The 21,425-nt window shown below is 49.8% G+C and overlaps 1 protein-coding gene and 3 long non-coding RNA genes across 13 annotated transcripts in view; 2 read left to right on the top strand and 2 right to left on the bottom strand.

The window, feature by feature from the left end:
* Positions 1 to 7,484: 7,484 nt before the first annotated feature.
* Positions 7,485 to 13,034, bottom strand: LOC115490109. 6 transcript variants are annotated; one of them, XR_003955729.1, is made up of 3 exons: positions 12,775 to 13,034; positions 8,190 to 10,449; positions 7,485 to 7,955 (listed from the first exon to the last, which is right to left on the bottom strand). It is a non-coding gene; the product is annotated as an uncharacterized LOC115490109 (long non-coding RNA). The 6 variants fall into 6 exon arrangements; XR_003955731.1 differs by having other exon boundaries at positions 7,485 to 8,418; positions 8,534 to 10,449; XR_003955732.1 differs by having other exon boundaries at positions 7,485 to 8,418; positions 8,975 to 10,449.
* Prkag2 (protein kinase, AMP-activated, gamma 2 non-catalytic subunit) overlaps positions 11,320 to 21,425 on the top strand; it is a 243,548-nt gene continuing 233,442 nt past the window's right edge. For 4 of the 5 annotated variants that reach the window (XR_880821.3, XR_389738.4, XM_017320595.2 and 1 more), the window contains exon 1: positions 11,320 to 17,591. Coding sequence is in view for 3 of the 5 variants with exons in the window: in XM_017320595.2 (XP_017176084.1) it covers positions 17,478 to 17,591 (114 nt within the window). In the remaining 2 variants the exon portion in view is untranslated. The remainder of the gene's footprint in view (positions 17,592 to 21,425) is intronic. The other variant, NM_145401.2, reaches the window with a different exon arrangement.
* On the bottom strand, positions 14,595 to 16,627 carry 2900005J15Rik (RIKEN cDNA 2900005J15 gene). Its single transcript, NR_027851.1, has one exon. It is a non-coding gene; the product is annotated as an RIKEN cDNA 2900005J15 gene (long non-coding RNA).
* Gm42232 lies at positions 17,599 to 19,855 on the top strand. Its single transcript, XR_880887.2, has 2 exons — positions 17,599 to 17,749; positions 19,490 to 19,855. It is a non-coding gene; the product is annotated as a predicted gene, 42232 (long non-coding RNA).

Raw genomic sequence — 21,425 nt, 5'->3', positions numbered from 1 at the left:
ACAAAACTGGGCACAGTGCACACACCTTTAATCCTAGGGAGGTAAACATACACACATGCACACACATATACACACAAGCACACACACACATGCACACATGTTGCACGCGCCCAACTGGCCAGGAAGAACGACGCTGCTACAGGATCCTTCTGCACACGTTTATTCAGTCCTGTTTCTTCTTGTTTATATCTCCCTTGTTTATATCTCCCTCGTTTATATCTCCCCCGAACCCTGGGCCTTTCACTCTTTTATACTCTCAGTTCACATCCACGCACAGCAGGCCACGCCACCTCACCAGGCACGCAGCTTCAGCTAATCAGGGCAGCAGGGGCATATCTCCATCAAAATGGATTCACCGGTATCCTGGTACACCTGCGCAGCTCTCAAGATGTTTGTGGCTTATATGAGGAAGTCAGGTGCAAGTCATACGACTTAGCTGCAGTCCCTGGCGCCTTCTTGGGATCGCCGCCACACCTGCTCCTCACACACACACATATACACACAAGCACACACACACATGCACACACATACACACAAGCACACACTCATACACACAAGCACACACATGTGCACATACATACATGCACACACATACACACATGCTCATGCACACACACATGTACACACATACACGCATGCATACACACACATGCACACACAAGCACACACATGCACACACACATGTACACATACATACATGCATGTGCACACACACATGCTCATGCACACCCACATGCACATATACACATACACACATGCATATACATTTGCACACACACATGCACACACATACACACACAAGTACACACACATACACACACAAGCATGCACACACACATACACACAAGTACACACACTCATGCACACACACAAGTATGCACACACACGTACTCATGTGCACATACAAACATACATGCACACACACATGCACATGAACACACACACACACACATGCACACACAAGTTTCTGTGGAGACTGCAGTTTTATGAGTGAGGAGAGGACCCTGTGAGTAGGGATTGGCTCTAACTGTTGTGGGTTGATCATGTAGGGCCAGTGTGGGAATGGAAAGTGGTTACTGGACAGCACCCGATCCAGTTTGGACTGAGCAGGCACAGCAGGAGGGTGGGATGTGGACCTGGAGCCCTTTGGTCGGTAGGACATGCAAACCTGCTGACTGGTGGACATGGGCATGAGGAGGAAAGTGCTTGGGGCAACTCGGATTGGATCCGAGCAACAGAAAGACTGGCCAGGCCTAGGCAACAAGACAGAACCAGGCAGAAGAGTCTGACCAGAATTTCAAGCCCAAGGGAGCTGGCAAGATGTTTACACCCAGGAGCTGCAGCTCAGGAGGGTTGGAGCCATGAATGTGGGTGGCAGGGTGGCAGGAGTCCATGCAAAGAATAGGACTGTGGGTGAGACCAGATGTCGATGCTGCGGGGCCCAGCCAACCAGTGAGTGCTGGAAGGTTGTTTAGCCACAAAGCCACATAGCATTTCATTACACACTCAGGAAGTCCTATTGGAGCAGGCACTGGTGAGGAAAAGCAGGAAGGAAGTGAGAGGCGGGCAGGCTAGACAGACTTTACTCTGAAGGGGAGCAGAGAGGGGAATGGGAGCCAAGGGGGTGCAAAGTCAGGATGGGGAGAAGGGCAGTGTTGGGAGCCAGGGGGACAATAGAAGGACCAACTTGTCTTTAGGCATCTTTGTCCATCTTTAGGCAACTTGCCTTTGTCCATCTGTACTTCCTAACCCCCCCCCCCCCAGGGACTTCCAGTGTTCAGGTAAGGTAGAGAGCATCACATCTGAGAAAGGGGCACGTGTTCAATGGCTTGTGTGTTTAGGGTGAGAAGAGTGTCCTGCAAGGGCACCTGAGTGCTTTGCTGAGCCAGAAGCCAATGTCATTTTTTTTTTTTTTTTTTTTTTTTTTTGCACAGGGGCAGTGTGAGGTGGAACCAGAAAAAAATATCACTCCTGATTGTCCCAGTTGTTGGAGAAATAGGAGGTTGTAGGCTAGGAAGGAGGGAGGCAGGGGGTTGTAAAAGTCACCATAAAGGCAGGACTGGGGAGCCCCTTGGCTTTGGAATCAGAGTTTTGAGGCAGGACCCTGAGCTGAAGGCGCTGTCGCTGCACTCTGGCTTGACATCATGACTCTGCCTCCTTCCTGAGTTATGGCGGTCACCGTGGTTAGTCCAGAGAGCCCAGGCTCCTTCATTTGTGTTGTCATGCCAGTGCTTCCCAGTGACAAACACATGGGGATCAGAGAGTCCCAGCACAGCAGCTGTCAGCCTAGGAAGGTGAGACAGGGCAGGTAACACCTACTGTCACCCCGCCTTTCTAGATTAGGTACATTGAGGTGGGAAGCTACAACTTAAGTGTGGGCAGAGTCTTTCTGTGGGCTGGGGTCTCAGGCTGAATAAAAAAGAGCAAGCCAGCTGAGCACCAGCTCCCCCGCCCCCTCCTGCCTGCTTTCTGACTTCAGATGCCCTATGAGCAGCCTCAAGCCCCTTCCCTGCCCTGTGCCTTTAAACTGTAAGCTTGAATAAACCATCCCTTTCTTAAGCTGCTTTTGGGGTGTTTTGTCACACAGTGAGAACGGCACAGTGACACTGGCTTCATTGCGACGACAGCATAGGGAAGGCTGTGCTCTAGAAAAAGTCCCATCTTTCCTCTTTGTGATCCATTACGATTGGGTTTCAGAAACTGAGCTAAGGTCATCTCTTTCTGATTTGATCACCTCAGATGTTTGCATGGTAACAGGAAACTAACACCAAGCCGGCATCAGCCTGATTGGTTCTGAGCGCTTACCTGTGGCCCTGTGACCCATAATGAACGCTTCTTGATTTCTGGACTCAGTGTCTTCCTCATTGGAGGCAGGAGGATCATGAGTGCCAGCCTAGCCTGGGCTACATGAGATCTTGTTTCAAAAAAAATTTTTTTTTTCTCTGAGGCAGGATTGCCAAGTTCTAGATTGGTCTGGGTTATGTAAGGAGTTCTAGGACAGCCCAGGCTATAACAGGTAGGAAGAAAAACCGAGGGGAAGGAATAAGGAGGCAAGGGAAGAAAAAAGAAAGAGAGAAAGAGAGGAAGAGAGAGGGAGGGAGAGGAGGGAGGGAGGGAGGGAGGGAGGGAGGGAGGGAGGGAGGGAGGAAGGAAGGAAGGAAGGAAGGAAGGAAGGAAGGGGGGAGTAGAGAGAGGTTCCTGTGATCCTGCCCCAGGACATCTCCCTCCCCAGCTTCTGCATCCCAGCCTCCAAAGGCTCCCCAGGGACAGTGCCAAGGGACAGTGCTGAGCACAGCTGGCCTCAGGCAGCACCATCAATGGAACAGCTCCCAGAAAGCTAGTCTGTGAGAACCTGGGAATTCCCAGGCCTAGCATGGAGATGAGCCACTCTGCCCTGATTAAAACTAACCCTTGAAGCTCCCAGCACCAAAGGTGCTGTTGAAACATTGGCTGCAAATTGTTTTTGATTGATACCTGCCATAGGTCCTTGTAGTTCCCTTCTGCGTGTGGCTGTCACGTGGCGAGACCTTCTACTCCATTTGTTCTGTTACTGAGAGCTGCTAAGGGACTTGAGGCATTTGGGGCCTGGATGTTAAAATGTGGAGACACTCCTACTTCCACCCCTAAAACCCATCTGCTCCCAGGTATTCTCAGAGCTTTGAAACTGCCTGGTCAGATGCTAAGACTCAAGGGCTTCTGGTGTCTCCTGGAGTCAGGAGCTATTTGGAAGTTGGTAGTGGATATCTGGGTACTAGCAGGACTGCACTCATGAAGCTGAGGTGCCTCTCCCTGCAGGCCCTAGCCATCTCCTGTTGGGGCCTGTTGTATTCCAGACACTGAGGTCTGAGGCCCTGGCTGACTTGGCTCCTTACATGAACAATCAAGTCAATCCCAAAACAGTCTACCAGAAACAAACCTCCTGGCAGACAGTGGAAACAGCTATTGCCTGGAGTCTTTTAATGGAACAAGGTGAGATATAACCATAATTCAAAGCATAGCTGTGCAGAGTGAGTGCTGAGATCTCAGATGGTGCCTCCATTGTCACATGCAAGCAAACCCACACACATGTGCATACACACACACACACACACCCCTGCATCAAAGGACATGTGAAAATCCTCCCACGGTGCTGTGGTTAAGACTTTTTTGGTGGTGGGGCTTGCTGGTGGGTTGGTTGGTTCTGTCATCAAACCCAGAACCTTGAACTTGCTAAGCACGTTCTCTACCACTGAGCTACACTACCAGCCCCACTTATTTGGAAAGAGGGTCTTGTAAAGAGCACAATAGTTAGATGAATTCATGCTTGTTGGGGGAGGACTGTTTTTTTCATATCAGGGTGTAGATGGGCCTGGTCTTCTGCAGGTCTTCTGAAGTTACTCACCACTGTGAGCATAAGAGTGCACTCTCTAACCTGGAGAGATGGCTCAGTGATTTAAGGCCTCGTACTGCTCTGGCCGAGGACCTAAGTTTGATTCCCAGCATCCACATCTACCTTATAACTCCAGCTCCAGGGGATCTGAGATGGCTCTTCTCTGTGCCTGCACTTACATGCACCTGCCCATGCAGATACACACGTAGACATGATCAAAAGTAAAACTAACTTCTAAAAAAAGAGGGCAATGATCAAGCCATGCGCAGAAAACAGCCTCACTACTTTGTCCTCACCAGCTCTTAAATCCATTCTGTCTCCTCTTCCGTGAAGCTCCACAAGCTTTGGAAGGGTAATGTAGATTTGTGGCTTTTATAATATACATATTTATGGTTCAACATTCAATAGTCATTTATTCTCAGCATCTTGACCAGTTATGAGCATCTCTGGGGTAACTATTACCTGCTGTAAAAAGAAGCTTCTCTGATGAAGTCTGACATCAACCCTCATTGGTGGGTAGAGACATGATGACGTCTAACAGCAACCCTCATTGGTGGGTAGAGACATAATGACGTCTAACAGCAACTCTCATTGGTGAGTAGAGACATGATGACGTCTAACAGCAACCCTCATTGGTGGGTAGAGACATGATGACGTCTAACAGCAACCCTCATTGGTGGGTAGAGACATAATGACGTCTAACAGCAACTCTCATTGGTGAGTAGAGACATGATGACGTCTAACAGCAACCCTCATTGGTGGGTAGAGACATGATGACGTCTAACAGCAACTCTCATTGGTGGGTAGAGACATGATGCTGTCTAACAGCAACCCTCATTGGTGGGTAGAGACATGATGACGTCTAACAGCAACTCTCATTGGTGGGTAGAGACATGTCTAAGAAGGCGATTTGATGAGCATGTGATGTCTATTTAGCAAAGCAATGTCTGTAACCAATCTACCAGGACCTATGATTTCCCTAGCTCGTGCATTTGACCAGGCTTACAGTACTAGATGTGAACTGTTCTCTGTGAAATGAGCCTTGGTTCCAACCAGAGAGCAGTTTTAGAACAAGCTTATGATTACTGCACCAGTAGGCATATATGCTGTGCAGGTTAATAATATAGTACCACATTCCTTTTTCAAGGGCATAGTTTAGCGACCGATAATACATATCTGGGCTGAAGATCAGGGCTTCTGCTCCTACAGAGACAATGCTGAGAGGAGTTAGAGATGAGGCCAGAGAAGAGCTGTGGTCAAAAGCTCTGGGGGTCATAGAGGGATGTGATACTGTCATAGCCTAGAGGTGGCCACTGGGTCCCTCCCAAAGAACCTGCTGTCATGGCAATGGTGGTAGGAGGTGTCACATAAGATCATGTCTGGGACTGGGCAGAAGCCACAGCATCAGCAGCTGATGCAGAAGTAGAGGCAACACTTACTTGTCCTTAGGACTCCCTGTGCCCATGTCCTGGGAGACTCTAATTCACTATTTGTATGACCCCAGCAACAGTCTATCAGAAGATGGGATGAGTACATAGAAGATGAGCCTGAGGATACAGGAGGCTGAGAAGATATCCCTGAGCCAGGGATATCTGAGACAAGTCTCCACTGTCCTTGTGCAGCTAGCCTCCAGACCCAGCTTGATGGGTAGGCAGTCTTACTGAGGGGGTCATGCAAATGTGCAGTAGGCTTTCTGTCACAGGCCTGAATGGAACTGTGGACCCACAAGGGGCGCACTCAAAGGCGTATAGCAAAGATCCCATTGAGCCACGGAGCTGCCTCTGCACAGTGGCCCAGCGAACCTGTATAGATGCTCTTCCTCACATGCAGCCATCTATCTGTCTGAGGATGGTATCATCACCCAGCAAGGCCCGGCAGGCATAACACTGAAGCACCACACTGAGCAGAGTGCTATGGGAACAAAGGGGAGAGTCACCTCAGCCCAGGGCAGTGTGGGCTGGGGAAGAAGGTGTCTGTCCTCTTCTAAGTTTCTTCTAGAATGAAAAGTCAGAGAAGCCTTGGGAACTGGTCGTGTATGATGCAGGGACTGGGGGATGTGAACATGCTGCTAAGCTCCCTTCCAAGGGGTCCATAGTGCAGGTATCCTCAGCACATAGCCCAAAGCCTTAGCAACCTCTACTCATCCCTAGTTACAAGCAACATCAGCTGCAGAGAGGACCTAACTCCTCTTTGCTGAGTGCCTTATGGCTGATGGTTACAGCTCTGTGGTCTGTGCAACGCTGGGAGCCACTTCCTGTCTATCCTTCTTGCCACTCTTCTTCCCCGGGTATCAGGACAGATCTCTAAACCCATTCCATCCAACCTGTCTCCCATTTTCCTCATGGGCATCTTCCTGTCACCTCTCTTAAATGTCTCATGTCTTGGCATCCGTCTCTCCACGGATCCCAGCTGATGCATACACTGGGTAGGAAGCCGGGGGTCATCGGTTTGTACGGGAAAGGAAAGAGATGGAGGGAGAGCGTAGTAGGTACTCAGCCTGAAGCAGGCCAGAACAGGACTCACAGACTGAGGGGGTATGGATGGAGACTGTGGCTGTGGGATTTCATTCCGGCCTCTAGGAGAAAGTTCAGGTGGGCCATTTATGAGCCTGTGTGACTTTGCTAGCTCCCTTCAAAAAACCTCCAACAGGTAAATATAGACTTTGACATTTTTGCCTCCTGCATGTTAAAACCCTGAATTGCCTAATATAGTTTGGGGCAGTCATTACAGTCATCATAGCTGATGCTGGGGGCGTTACTTAGTCAGTAAAGTTCTCACTATGCAGTCATGAGGGCCTGAGTTCAATACCCAGAACCCATACAGAAAAAAGCTGGATATGGTTTCTGAAGCCTGTAACTCCAGTGCTGGGGAGGTGGCAAGAGAGGGACCCCGAGGGCCTGCTGGCCACTCAACCTAGCCAAGTCAGTGTGCTAGCTCCAGGCCAAATGAGAGAAAGACCCTGTTTAAAAGACAAGGTAGAGGGCACCTGAGGAATGACACTTGGGGTTAACCTCTGATTAACACACACATTAACAAACACACACACACACACACACACACACACACACACACACACTCAATGAAAGTGAAATAAAGAAGTGAACACAAGCCAGGATGCTTTATCATATCTGTAATTCTAAAACCAACCATTTTGTGAATCTGGAAGAGACATTAAGGGTGAGAAAAACTGGCCAGCGAGTATGCCGTGCTTATCTGGACACAGTGCCATGGGTGTTTGCCTGTCACAGGAATGACAGCATTCTCTAGAAGGCGCTGAGGCTTGGCTTCTGTAATTACCTCTTGCTTGTTCAGGTAATGAGAAGAGCGGGAGGAGGATGGGCGTGGCTAAGCCCAGTAATTAGTGAGTGTGAGCCAGGCTTTCTTCAGCGCCAAGAAAGCTGCTCTTTCCTGAAGGGGCTCTGATCACTTGGGTTTCACAGTTCCTCACCTGATGCCCTCAATAACAAGCCTTGTGAAGTGGCCCTGTGGTGCACACAGGGAGTCTGTTGCCTTTGTCCCGGCAGCAGCTTCTTTGAGCTCCAAGGCCGCAAGACTTCTGTGGAGCCACCTGGCATGGAACTTACAGCTTTCCAGGTAGCACAAAGAGAGAAGGTGAGATAGGCTCAGAGAGAGATTGACTTTAAAGAATTGGCTCATGTGGGGCCTAGAAAGTCTGAAGTTTACAAGACAGGACGGCTGGAAGTTTAGGTAACAACTAGAGTCATAGATTTGACCTTGAGGGTGTCTAGAGGCAGAATTCTTTCTTGGGGAAGTACTAGCTTTTTATCTTAAGGCTTTCAACTAAGGAGATGGGACCTACCATAATTTGTACAGTGGTCTGCTTTACAATACTGGTGTGGAGATGCAACCTCATCTTCAAAAACACCTTTGCAACAATATCTGCTTGGCATCTGACCGGTCTGCGGACACCAGAGGCTGGCCAGCTTGACATACACAGCCACTATCCCAAAGAATCCATGGGTGCATCAAGAAATTGGTGACATTGGGATGATATAGATCCTCTGTGTGACTCAGTCAGCCTCCTGAACCTGGAGGGGGAGGGGGAGGGGAGAGGAGGGGGATTGGGTGAACAGTTGCTGTAGGAATTAAATGGTTCTATATCCGATTCTCTAAAACACAGAGTACCATGTGCTTGTCCCTTACTTTGTGACAACAATGAGTTCATTGGTGTCTGAGTTCATTGAATGTCTGACACGCACTCATTACAAGTTCCTCTGAGGGCAGTGGCATTGACTTGCCATCAGTAGAATGAGCCTTTGACATTCTACAGTTTGAGACAGGTTTCTGTTGATCTGTTGCCTGGTGTGTGCTCAATTAGGAGTTAATGTTTGGATGCAGGAAGGAGCAGTGGTTCCCTGCTACCAACCGCACACCCTCAGCATCCGCCTCACTCCTCAAGGACATAGAAAGAAAGGGAAAGAACATCCTTTGCAGTCAGTGACTGTCTAGTGGACAAGACCCTGCCCAGCTGCCTGCCTTCCCATCAGACACCCAGGCTTGGAGAGCAGGCTGGACCAGCTGTCAGGTGAGCGTCAGTCCACTCAGGACTAGGAACCAGGCTCACTCCTGGCAGGCATAACTCACATTTTTTTCTTCTTTTATGTTTGAGAGTAGTTTTACTTGAGATTAAGGCTGGCTGATCCTCTTGGCAGCTGCCTGATGAGGGAGATGGAGACGAGCAAGAGAGAAAGCCTCGTCAGGAGAGGTCTGCAGTGGCTGACCAGCTGAAGGGGGAAGCTCAGGCTGTCTGTGAGTGAGTGCTCCACATGTTTTTCTTGCCACCTCTCTCCTGAGCACAGTTCTTATGGCGACAGGTGGTATGGCTTCTTCTCTGGAGGAAGACAGTCACTCAGGTAAGAGCCTGGCTCCCTAGCTGCCTGTGATGGGCACTTCTGGCCATGGAACAAATGGCTTCCATGTTAGGCCTTCCATGCTTGCAGGGACGTCTGCTCCCTTCTGGGGCTTAGCCCCTACATCGCTGTCTGCTCCCTTTCACGGCTTAGTTCCTACATCGCTGTTTTCTTTCTGGATCATGGCATCAGCATGGCAATGCCAGAGCTCTCCCCACTGACCTGCTGTCTTATTCAACATGGCTTCTAGAACAGAGATCTACCGTGGCGCCCTCTCCTCTCCATGACCTGTAGGTTTCCTGAAGTCCTGCTTGTGCTTACACACTGTTCTGCCTTCCATAATGGCCTTTCCCAGATCATCTCACCCCACACAGAAAGCAGCCAGCGTCTTAAGGGTCCCACATGCCAAATCTCCTATTTCCTTTTTACTCTCACCAAGTTCCAACTCCTGAATCCTAGAGATGGAGCTCTTCTCGCCTGCCTCCTCCCATACTGCTATGTGTTGACCTGTCTGCTGTCTCCCTCTGGCCAAGTCCAAAGACTGTGGTAGAGAGCTGAACAGGATAGGTCTAGGAGCAGAGGCCACATGGAAGTCCACTGGGAGGTGGACACACCCATCAGCTCCCATCAGTGGTCACGACACAGTTCTCTGGAAATGTTAAGTAACCATTTAAATTTTCCAAGGATGAGGGTCCTACAGAGTCTCTGAGAAGCAATTCTTCCCTTAACTTTCCAGGTCTAACTGATGTGTTGAATTTATAATTAAAACTGAGAACATTGATCTGTGTACATAAATATTTAGTGCAAAATACAAGGAGTATGTTTAGAGAAATTGTTAGAAATTCTGTCCTCATCCCAAGCCAAAACTCAGTTAGTGAACTTTTATAAACCTTAAGTCTGTGACTCAAACAGCCGTTGAAAAGATCGAATACTTCCACCCAGTACAGTACTGCATACTGAAGAATGGTGGTAGGAAGATACTCTTTTTTCTGTCCTTGTTTTCTGCAGTTAAGCCAGTTTCTGTAAGTATAGGGAACTACTCACAGTAAAGACACTGTAGGTTCCATAGTCTTGAATCTGCGCTGAGATGTCTCACCCAGCTTAGGTGGCCCTGCATAGCTGGGCTCACACAGTGCTCAAGCAGCGAGGCCAGAACCAGGCAGACAGTGAGACACAGGCGAGTGCCACCAGAAACAGCTCCCGTTCATTCTGCATTTGAGGTTTGAATTCAGTTTTGCTCATTACAATTCCAGAAACATTTTACTGTTCCCAGTACACAAGTCACCATGAAGCTCCCTGGGCTCAGGGCTACCTGCAGTGAGACCATTATCCCTTTGCATGCACTGTGTGTTGGCAGTGAACCCTGTAGCCACACACACACATACACACACACACCTCCCCCAGCCGAAGTATCTTGACCCATCCACCTAAAATTCTGGGAAGCCCTTGAGTCATGAATGAACAAGTCCCACAGTAAGAAGAAAATGTCCTTACATACAAGTGAGCCAGACCAGAGATTTATCGTTATTGTTGTGTTTTATAAAAGAAGAAGAAGAAGAAGAAGAAGAAGAAGAAGAAGAAGAAGAAGAAGAAGAAGAAGAAGAAGAAGAAGAAGAAGAAGAAGAAGAAAAGAGGTGGAGGAGGAGAAAGAGGAAGAGAAGGGAGGGATATGTTTGGTAGAGGCGAAGTATGGTGTGTGTGTGGGGGGGGAGGGGTCCCTCTGCATGCCCATGCTGAGGCATCCCTCCCCCTGAGGTACCAGCCATACCACTGATATAGTATGCAATGGAGTTTATTTAGGCCATGGGGAGGGGAGTTGAGAGGGTAGTAGAGACAGAGAAAGGCAAAGAGAGGGGGGCAGAAAGAAGAGAAGTAGAGGCTGCCCATGAACATATGGAGAGAGTGGGGAGAGGAATGGGGGTAGAAGAGACAGAGGGGGAAGGGGGGAAGAGAGTAAGAGGGCAAGAGAGTGAGGAGGGGGCAAGCAGCCCCTTTTATAATGAGTCAGGCATACCTGGCTGTTGCCAGGTAACTGTGGGGCAGAGTCTAAAAGAAATGCTAACAGTTATGCTTCTTCTTTTTTTTTTTTTTTTTTTTTTTTTAGCCTAGAAGGTAAAAAGGCTGTGATAAATCAGGCTAGAAAACAACAAGGCCTTTGGTAGAAAGGTCTGTGGCCTTGTGGGTGTGGCTGATACTTACAGGAACCTCGTCCAAGCCCAGTGCTTGGAAAGTTCCTCTTCAGTCTCTCCCAAGACCTCATAAGATTCTCCAGAGTTCTATTTAGGAACATTTCACAGCTTTTGACCCACATGGCATAAGGAGAGTTGTTAATACCCACCAAGACCTTGAGGTGCCCTGTACCCCCAGAGTCCTTGGACTGGGTATCCCTGTGGGATCTGTCTGCCTGGCAAATGGATACTGATTGATTATGTTATAAAGTACTAAGGGCCAAGGGCAGGCATGGGCTCTGGCAAGCTTGTGTGTGGGTTGGACTCAGGGTTTGGTCCAGCCCTTCTTGGAGAAACATTCTCCCTCTGAGGGCCCAGATAGTGTGTCCTTTTCTGTGAGGCTTGGAGGTCAAGGGTTCTAAGTCCTGTTCATAGTCACTCCCTTCACCTCACCACACCAAGGACAGTGACAGCATGTAAATTCATTTTCCCCCTCAGGAGTCTCACTGAAAACACTTCTCTGGTATTCTAGAGCCATGCCTGGATGCCGGCTACAAGACAGAGCTGCTGACATACTGTATAAGATGAATCGGATTTGTAAGGCAGTGTAGGAACTTCAACCCACCCGGGTCAATTACCAAGGTGACTTTATTTGCTGAGGAAATTATCATGATTAATATGTATTACTTCACCATGTACCACCAGGCAGGTGAATGAGAGGTCAGAAATCAGTCATGAACCATATTCAGGGAATAGTGAGAATAACAACGTCTCAGGGTCCATCTCTGTACTTACTGCATACTCAAAGCTCACAGCTAAATGGAGGATGAACACACATTTACTACCTGAGTCCAAGCCTTTCTGCCCAATGGGAGGTGAGGATGGATCACTAGAATGGGCCAGCAAGATGGCTCAGTGGGTAAAGGCACACTGGCTGGCAACATGAGTCCAGTCTCGAGAACCCATGCAAAGGTGGAAGGAGGGAACAGACTCTATAAAGTTATCCTCTGACCTTTACACTCCTGCTGTGACATGCACCCCCACAAAGAAAGAAAAGATAAACAAACAAACAAGCCTAAAACAAATCATCTCATCTCCTGAGCAGAAATCCTGCTGGGAGCTCCTGGGGAATTGGGTCTTTATTCCCAGCTAGCGTTGGCAACATGACAGATGTCCTTTGTTGGGGTATAATTGCTAGGATAATCTCTGTTTCCATTTAGCAGACAGACACATTTCAGGCCACATGAGCCCTGCTTGCTGACTCTGTCCCGGAGAAGTGCTGAGTGTGGACTTAGACACTGAGCTGTCAGCATCCTGGCTGTTCGCTGAAGAGAAGATGGGACATGGCTACAGAATTCACCTTTACCTTAATTCGAGTCTTCTGGATTTCACTGTTGGGATCCTCCGGGGCTAACTGACTTTATGATGAAGGGAAGTCTGGTGTGCAGAGTGGAGGTGGCTGGCACAGGTTCCCTGGAAAATAAAGCAGGCTCAAAGGCGCATAGGCCACTCCTAGGCAGAGTTTCTACTCCTGGGCCCTTCCTTCACATCCATGGAGGCTCACCTCCTCCCTTGTGAGATTACTCCTGTGCTTACAGTGAATAGAGGACACCTCCCTCTTGGTTGACATTAGATAGTGACACCTTGGTAGGGTGAGCAGTAATTTGCCACAGCGTTCGCAGAAGCCCTGAGTTACTTCAGTCTCCAAGGGCTGCCTTTTGCACAGAGTCAAATCACTGTGTTCTAAACACACAGGCAAGTGTCCTCACCAACTGTGTCACAAGCCAGGAGAACATGGCAGCTGAGATGTTAAGCAGTTTGCTCAAGGTCACCCTAGAGACATTTCCTAGAGTTTTGTAATCTGGTGTAAAGGTGGTTTTTGTTTTGTGTGTGTATGTATAAAGGTTTTAAAAGAGGGCACCTTCTTTTTCTGTTGTCCCAAAGGACACAGCAATGATAACCAACAGATGTCAAATGAGCACAAGACAGGAGCCAGCAGCCAGGCTTTGGCCACTGTGGTCTGCAAAGTGTTTCAAACAGTTCTTTCAGAAGACTTTGACAGACATTAGATCACTAACATGAAGTCTACCACAGTGCAGGGCATGTCCACCATGATCTAAATGCTGGTTCCTAAGATTGGGGGATGGTGTAGGTGGTGTGCTGGCACAGGCTTACAATCCTAGCACGCATACACAGAGACACACAGAGACGCACACATGGCAGGGAGGCATCACTTATTAACCGTCGAGTTTCCAACATGGTTTCTAGTGGCAGCAAGTATGGAATGTCACCAAACACAATCATCTATAGATCACTAAGATGCCTCTAATTTATACTCATCCAGGGCACAAGGCAGATGTGAATTTCGAATCCATGAGGGCTTCTATGTTCTCCGTGCCACAAAGTGACCCATAATGTAAACTTTAAAAGGTCACTGTCATTTTAAGAAGCTATTCATAGGCAATAGGAAAAAGTAATGCAGAGTGGAGAGAAGCTAGATGAAGTGAAATTAGACTATCAACGATCCTTTCCTAAACTCCAGAAAAAAAAATCTCTCCCCTCCTCTCTCCTCTTCTCTCTTCTCCTCTCTTCCCCTCCCTCCCTACCTCTCCTCAGTTTCCTAGGTTGGTCTTGAACTAGTGAACTTAACTCAGTTCCTCAGTAGCTGAAGGCCAGACATGTACCATCAGATCAGCTTTATCTTAACTCTTACACTCTTGGCATTTTGCTTCTCGACTGGGATGTAGTGCTGAGAACTGAACCTGAGTCTTCTACAAGAGCAAGTAAGTACTCTTAAAAGGTATGTGCGTGTGTGTGTGTGCGTGTGTGTGAGTGTGTGTGTGTGCATGTGAGTGTGCCTGTCTGTCTGTCTTGTTTGTCTGTGTATACAGGTAGGCATGTGCCACGGCCCTCATGTGGCGGTCAGAAGACAACGTTTCAGGAATCGGTCCTCTCTTTTCACCTTGCTTTTTTGAAGCGGGGTCTCTCTCATTACTGCTGGTGCACTGTGTACTGGCCGATGGGGGTGCTGGGATTGCAGCTGCACATCAGCCGTTCACATGGGTTCTGGGGATTTAACTCAGGTTAGTCAGGCTGGCTTGCAAGCGCTTTTATAGCCATCGCAAGGCCCAACATTTAGATTTAGGATTCCAAGGCCCCAAAGTCTGTACTCCAAAAGATAAAATCAAGAGATTTAAATCCTTTAATCCCAGCCCTTGGGAGGCAGAGACAGGCAGGTCTTTGAGTGTCCAGAACAGCCAGGGCTACACAGAAAATCACCGTCTTGAAAAAACAAAACAAACTACCCACAAACAAACAAACAAACAAACAAACAAAATAACAACAAAAAGGTTTGAGAGAGGATTAAAGAGGATATCCTGAAATCAGCCTCTCAGCCTCTGATATTTACAAACTACCACAGGCAAGTGCACACACACACACACACACACAAGCTACCACAGGCAAGTGCACACACACACACACACACACACAAGCTACCACAGGCAAGTGCACACACACACACACACACATACACACACACACACACACAAGCTACCACAGGCAAGTGCACACACACACACACACACAAGCTACCACAGGCAAGTATACACACATACACACACACACACAAAGCTACCACAAGCAAGTATACACACACACACAAGCTACCACAGGCAAGTGCACACACACACACAAGCTACCACAGGCAAGTGCACACACACACAAGCTACACACACATACACACACACACACACACACACACACGCACACCCCAAGGGAAAGGTGGTGATAGAAGGAGCATGTACGTTCCCCTCAGAGTCCTTTCCTCTGTCTTCTTGGTCTCTTCTGATGGCTGCTTCTTTCAAAGCCACTTCTTTCTCATCACATGGTACCATTTATGCATCCTGGCACACCATCATGAAGAGATGAACATTCCAACCTACAGAGAGAGAACACTTGACAAACCTGGAGTGATTTTTTCTTTTCTTTTTTTAGTGGCTGAGGGTAGCCTCCTTGGACGTTGGTATTGCGTCCCTCCAAACCTCTCACTTCTGCTTCTAAGAAGCAGTCTGAACCCTCAGTAGAATGATGTCTTTTGGGGTCCTGGGAGTCCTTTAGTGAGGAGCCAGGCTGGGGAGGAGGGTGACGACACCGACACCGGGTTAGAACCTTCAGAGGACTCTCCAGAAGCTGCTTAGGGATACTGGTTGGGGGCTCTGGGGAGGAGGTGTACTTCATTCTTGTTTTGAAAGTGTGGTAGCAGGATGTATACAAACTTACCTGATGAACCAAGGATCGCCCCCTTCCCCCCAGCTGTAGGGTTTTACCTAATTTGCAGGAACTTGGCTGGTACCGTGGAAATCCAGGGGATTGCTGGACCCAGCAATGGGTTTCTCATGGGACAGACAGGTCCTTTACTAAATCATGGTCTTAAAGTGGTAACCACATCCTCTACGGTGGGAGAGCAGGAAGAGGAGTAAAGGCCATCTCCTTACCCGTGTCATGTCTTCGTCAAAGGAACCCCTATCACGTTTATGCTATAGGTACTGTCCGTGTATTACTGTTTACAGGGAGCAGGTGGGCTGATGTTAGCTTCAAAGAGCTGGAGTGATCACTGGGGTCAGCCGGTATTCAATTCTGAGCAGGAGAGGAAGCACGCCCCTCACTCAGACCAGAAGCCAAGGTCCTGCTGCCTGGGAGGAACACCAGGGCCCTGAGCAGCCCGCAGTACCAGATCTGCAGCCAGTGGCTCTGAAGATCCGGGAGCACGTGGCGTGTTCGCCCTGGTTTCAGGCTCCGACGCACCCATTTCCTCTCGTGGTTTTAGGACTTCAGCATTTACTGAGACCAGAGCGCCTTTGCCAAAGATCAAGGTTTGTTGCGCAATCTTTGATGAATCTGAAAAGAACCAAGTTGTGGAGAAAAGCCTGCACTCACCACGCCACAGGCCGCTCTGGACAGGATGGGGTTCCCTACGCCGCAGGGGGGCGGCGTTGCGAGAAGCGAGTGCGGTCACCCGAACCACTTTGACCCGGGGCTTCAATCGTGGCGTGGTCGGGCTGCGGGTGTGTGTTTCCGGGGGCTGGACCTAAACAGAGACACAGCAAAACCAGATGGATCAGAATCAGCTCCTGGCGAGTCCGGAGCTGGCCTACCTTGAGACAGAGAGTGCACGGCGACCACCCGGGGGCAGCGTGGGCCGCGTGGAGTGGGACAGTGGCGCCGCACGCCGCGCACTTCCTGTTCAACGCGCGCGCCGCCTGCCACCGCCCAGCGCTCCCAGAGCCTACGTTGGTGCCAGACCCGGCCCCCACAGTTCCCCGGGTCCCGGGGGCCGCGGCTCAGAGGCCGCCCGGGGCGGGCGCCCTGCCCTATTCTCCCCTAGGGGCTGGGGCGCGCCCTTCGGCCCGCAGAACCCAGCCAGCCGCCGCCACAGTTTATTCCTGCGGCCACGCGCCAGCCCAATTGCGACGAGTCTTCGCCTTTGCACCTCCTCTTCCCCCTCTGCCCTCCCTCTCGCCCAAAGAGGAGGCCCTCCGGGTCCCAGGCTCCCTGTCGCTTTATTGTGCGGCCCAGGGTTATGCATTTCTCTACCAAGTGTCTCTGGCCACCGTTTCCATCGAGGCACAGACACGAGAAGGCTGTTTTCCAAATTGCTGTTGTTAATTGCACCTGCCTGGCCGACTACCTCTGGGAATTTGTGGGAGGAGCCGAGAGGTGGAAAATGTTGCTTCGCTTTGCAGAAGGAGGAAAACTTTATCACCCAGCACAAGACTTCTGCCACGCGTAACCAAAAGTAGCACGGGCCGAGACTCTGCACCCAATGATTCCGTAGGAGAAAGAGGACGCTCCAACCCGGCATTCCGCGGACTGCCAGCCCCTCGGGTGGAGCCCCGCGTGTTACCTGCGCCACCCGCCCTCCCCGCGGAAGTCCCCACGAGGTGTTTTCAGGGTGGGAGGACAGTCATAAAAAGCGCGTGGCTCCAGTGTAACGGCAGCAGTCCTGGGAGGCAGCGAGGGGACCGAACCCCGGGGACGAGGCACCGGAATTAACTTCTAGCTAAAGTTATGGGAAGCGCAGCCATGGACACCAAGAAGAAGAAAGAGGTTTCCAGCCCGGGCGGGAGCAGTGGCAAAAAGAACCCTAGCCTGAAGAGGCGGTCACTGCGAGTGCACATTCCGGTGAGTCCCATCCCTGGAGCTCCAGACTCCCGCGGCGCCTAGGCGGTTAACAAGGGACACTCTGCGCGCGCCGTCCTGTCCCTCCTGTCCCTTCGGGAGGCTGGGGAGGGGGAGGGGCAGGGCCCAAGCTGGGCCGCAGAGCCCGAGATTGGATCTTGGTCCGTACTATAGTGGAGCTATGGGATTGTCTAGGACAGAGGCAAGGGTGTCTGCTGGGAAGCGAGTACGAGAAGCGCGCTCCCGGGTGCGCAAAGCCTGGTGGCGGACTGGGCGTAGCCCTGGATCGGGCCGGTGCGGGTGCTGGGGAGGGGGGTGGTGAGTTGTGTTGTTTTGTTGAAAAGGACCTCTTGTGAAGTGCGGGGAAGCGTGAGTTGAGGAGCCGCCGCCGCCACCGGGGACTGAGGAAAGGAGTGGTGGGTGGGAATATCGCGGGGTGCCACGGTGAGGCAGCACCCCCAAATAGCTCTCCCTCCACACCAATTTCAGGATGCATGTGAGTCGCGGCTGGAGCCCTTTGCAGTGATTCCCGTGGTTTGACTCCAGGAATATTTTGTGCCTCGTGGAATTTGGGGGCTTGAGGTTTTCTCGGCTTACTATACAGGGCTATTGCTAACTTCAGCCCAGAATACCCTGCCACCTTGGTTGGACTCTGGTGACATTGACTTAAACAGCCGGAGGGAGCAGCATGCAGAATAGCTTGCTCAGTGCTGAGCATCAGTCTGGTTTGCCCTAGCTGGTAGCCCAAGGGCACTTGTTCTCCTCTCTGTAGAGGGGGATCAATTCTCAGGAGGTGTACCCCAGCCTTTAGCTTTACCCAAAGGGAAACCCCACTTGGCTACATCCTGGCAGCGACCAAGCAAGCAATGGTTTTTACAAATGAACATGCTAAGCAGTGTGGGACAGCTCCATGAGCCCCACCTGCCAGTGATACCTGGTGGCATCTACACTGAACCCTGCACAGCATGGGCAGCACCGCTTGCCAGCACTACCCTGAAGAATGAGTACTAGGCTTTTCCCATTGCTTGTCCCAAGCCTTTCCTTTTAGATTCAGGGCCCCTATCTTCATTTAATTCCAGTCCAGGAATGTGGTACTGAGTGGAGTCTTGGGGCTTGGAGCCCCACACACAGCTAATGGGGGTACTTTGGGGAGCAATTTAAAGTTGGGCATCTGGACAATTCATGAGTCCCACGGTGACCTAAACATATAGGGATATGAATTTTATTTGAGAAAATACTTATTACATTGCCTATGTAAGACATTTTAAAACTATTGAAATAGAAAGTTAGACATTGCTGCTAAGATCCGTTTCACGGTGACCTTTTGAGCTGCCCTTTAACCACTGAGCTTGTCCTGTTTGTCTCAAAAAATGGTGCCAATTTGTCCACCTTTTGGAGAGGTTGAAATAAAGTAGTAAACGGAAAAGCTCCTTACAGTGTAAAACGCTGTGCTCTCATGGTTATCACATGGGTGTCAGAGTGCAAGGAAGAGATCTAGTCTGGGCTAGATAACAAATAGGTCTCAATATAAACAAACAAACAAACAAATGGCAGCTGGGTGAGGAGAAAAGATGGGATGGCAGGGGAGAGAAAATAGTGCCCTCGGAATAAGCTGCCGTGAATGGAGTCCAAATGGAGCAGCCGCCCCCACTCGTGTGTGCTTGCCTTCGAGTGGTAATGTGTAAGGCTGTATAGGGCAAAGTCCAGCAGCAGCTAAGGGACTGACAGGCCACTCTGCATGCTGAAAACCAGCGTCCAAGCTGGGGCACTCAGACATGTTTTTGGTGTGGCCCGGCCTTTACTAAAAGCAGTTTTCACTCCACTGTCACCCAGCTGTTCACCATGTGACCTGTGCCTGTGTTCTCATTCTCTCTTGTGCATGTGTTTGCTGATGTGACCAGAGGCTCCTATCATCTACCCACTAATGGTGACCTATTGATTACTGTGCCAGGAGAGGCTGTGAAAATGGGCACTTAAGGTTCAGTGCTTAGCAGACAAACCCAGGACATAAGGTGACAGGTCAGTTCCACAACAGCTGCATGTGGGGACCAGAGTGACAACCATGGCAGAACCACTTCAGACACAGAGGACATGCGCTTCTGAATCCAGCAGAAGACAGTGTCTCATGGAGGGAAGGGAATGTTCTCAGACCAGATCAGCAGGACTTTGAAGGAATTGGATTTCAAACAACATACAATTTTCTTTCTTAAATATGTCCCATGCCCTGTTTGGAATACACTCACAATAAACTGGTCTATTGCTATGCAGATCCCTGTTTAACTGGGTAACCTTTGTTTCCTTAGACAACCCTGGCTTGAAGGTCAGGCTCTGGCCAGGCACAGAGGTATCTAGTACTTCCAACCCGATACTCTGGTATCAGAGGCAGAGTGAATTCTGTAAGTTCTCCTTAGTGAATTAATTCCAGGCCAACCAAAACTCAGGGATTGCTCTCAGAGACGAAGGAGCTGCAGCAGAGATCCTGTCCCTTGTGTGCAAACCTGACCCAAGTCTTCCACAGCCTTGTGGGGCGCTTCCTTGTGGGGGGCTTTGGGCTCGTGTCTTTCTTCCTGTCTGAAAGATTCTGCCCGGCTTTGGCAGCTGGTTCGGCTGAATGTGAGGCACCTGGAGTACAGGGATAGACCCTGTGTTGGTGACGTTGGATCTGAAACAGTAGCTGAGACCTTGAATCTGATCCAACTGGGCATGGTGTGGGCTTTTGAAACCTCAAAGCCCATCCCCAGTGATAGATCTCTGTAAACTCCCCTCCTAATCTCTTCTACGTAGTTGCACTAACTGGGGAATTTTTGGTATTTAGATATTTGAGCCCATGAGGTATCTGAACCACCACAGTGCGGGAAGGACAGACTTCCACCAAGTAAGGTGTCACTGGGGAGACAGTTCTGATGCATCGGTACAGAAACATCCCAGGAGAACCCAGCAGGGGCCATTGCTTCACTTGTTAATATATCTTCATGGCCTGTCTGGCTTCAAGAACGTTCTTCCTTACTTCTTTGCTAATGCTGTTTAATAACTTAAACTATTCTCTAGGACCTAAGTTCTTGTCTTGGCGCCTTTTTCCGGGTTTTAACTGAGAAGCTATTAAAATACGAGGAGCAAAAACTCACGAGAAGTAGCCAGACGTGCCAGCAAGATGAAGTGCTTTGGTAGAAAGGGGCCAGAGCCTGAGGCCCACAGTGAGGGAAGGTGGTTGGGGGATGCCCTAAGAGAGCTAGAAGGGCCAGAGTAGGATCTTGTGTGACATCGAAGCTGCCAGGGAGGTTGGGTTCTTGACCTAGTAGGCACTGGTGACAACACACATGTCCCCAGCCCTCTTGGGAGAGGAGCTCGTAAAATAATTCACTGTCACTGGAGACAGACTAAAAATAGAGCCCAGGGCAGCTGGCCAGTCAGAAGGTTGTGGTGGCACAACTGGGCTCGAGTGAGCCCATTGCTCAAGACACTGCCTGTAACCTGCTGTGTGTGTGGCTTGCAGGGGAGTCTCACCCAGCTTGACGCCTCAGGACCCCCTGTGCTGGTGATGGGCCTGTGACCACACTCTCAGTAGAGTATGGGGCTGGAGGACCAAATGAAAGCATTCTCTGTCCCTCTCACCACCGAAGTACCCTGAGCTGGAGTCTGGAGGAGACATTCAGCTTCGACCTTGACTGAGACTGGTTTGAACATTTCGTACGTGCTCTTTGATGGCAAGGTATGGTTCTTGAACCAGTTTCGGTATAATAGTACCATCTGACGTGCTTTTAAAATATCCAGTCCTAGGTGTCAGTCTAAACCTACTGATCTGCAATGTCTGAGACGAGACCCATAATTTTGTGATTC

This window comes from Mus musculus, chromosome 5 (assembly GCF_000001635.26).
Source record: "Mus musculus strain C57BL/6J chromosome 5, GRCm38.p6 C57BL/6J".
Taxonomy (NCBI): Eukaryota; Metazoa; Chordata; class Mammalia; order Rodentia; family Muridae; genus Mus; species Mus musculus.
The sequence above is the reverse complement of the archived record's forward strand: the minus strand, read 5'-3'. Positions and strand labels throughout refer to the sequence as shown.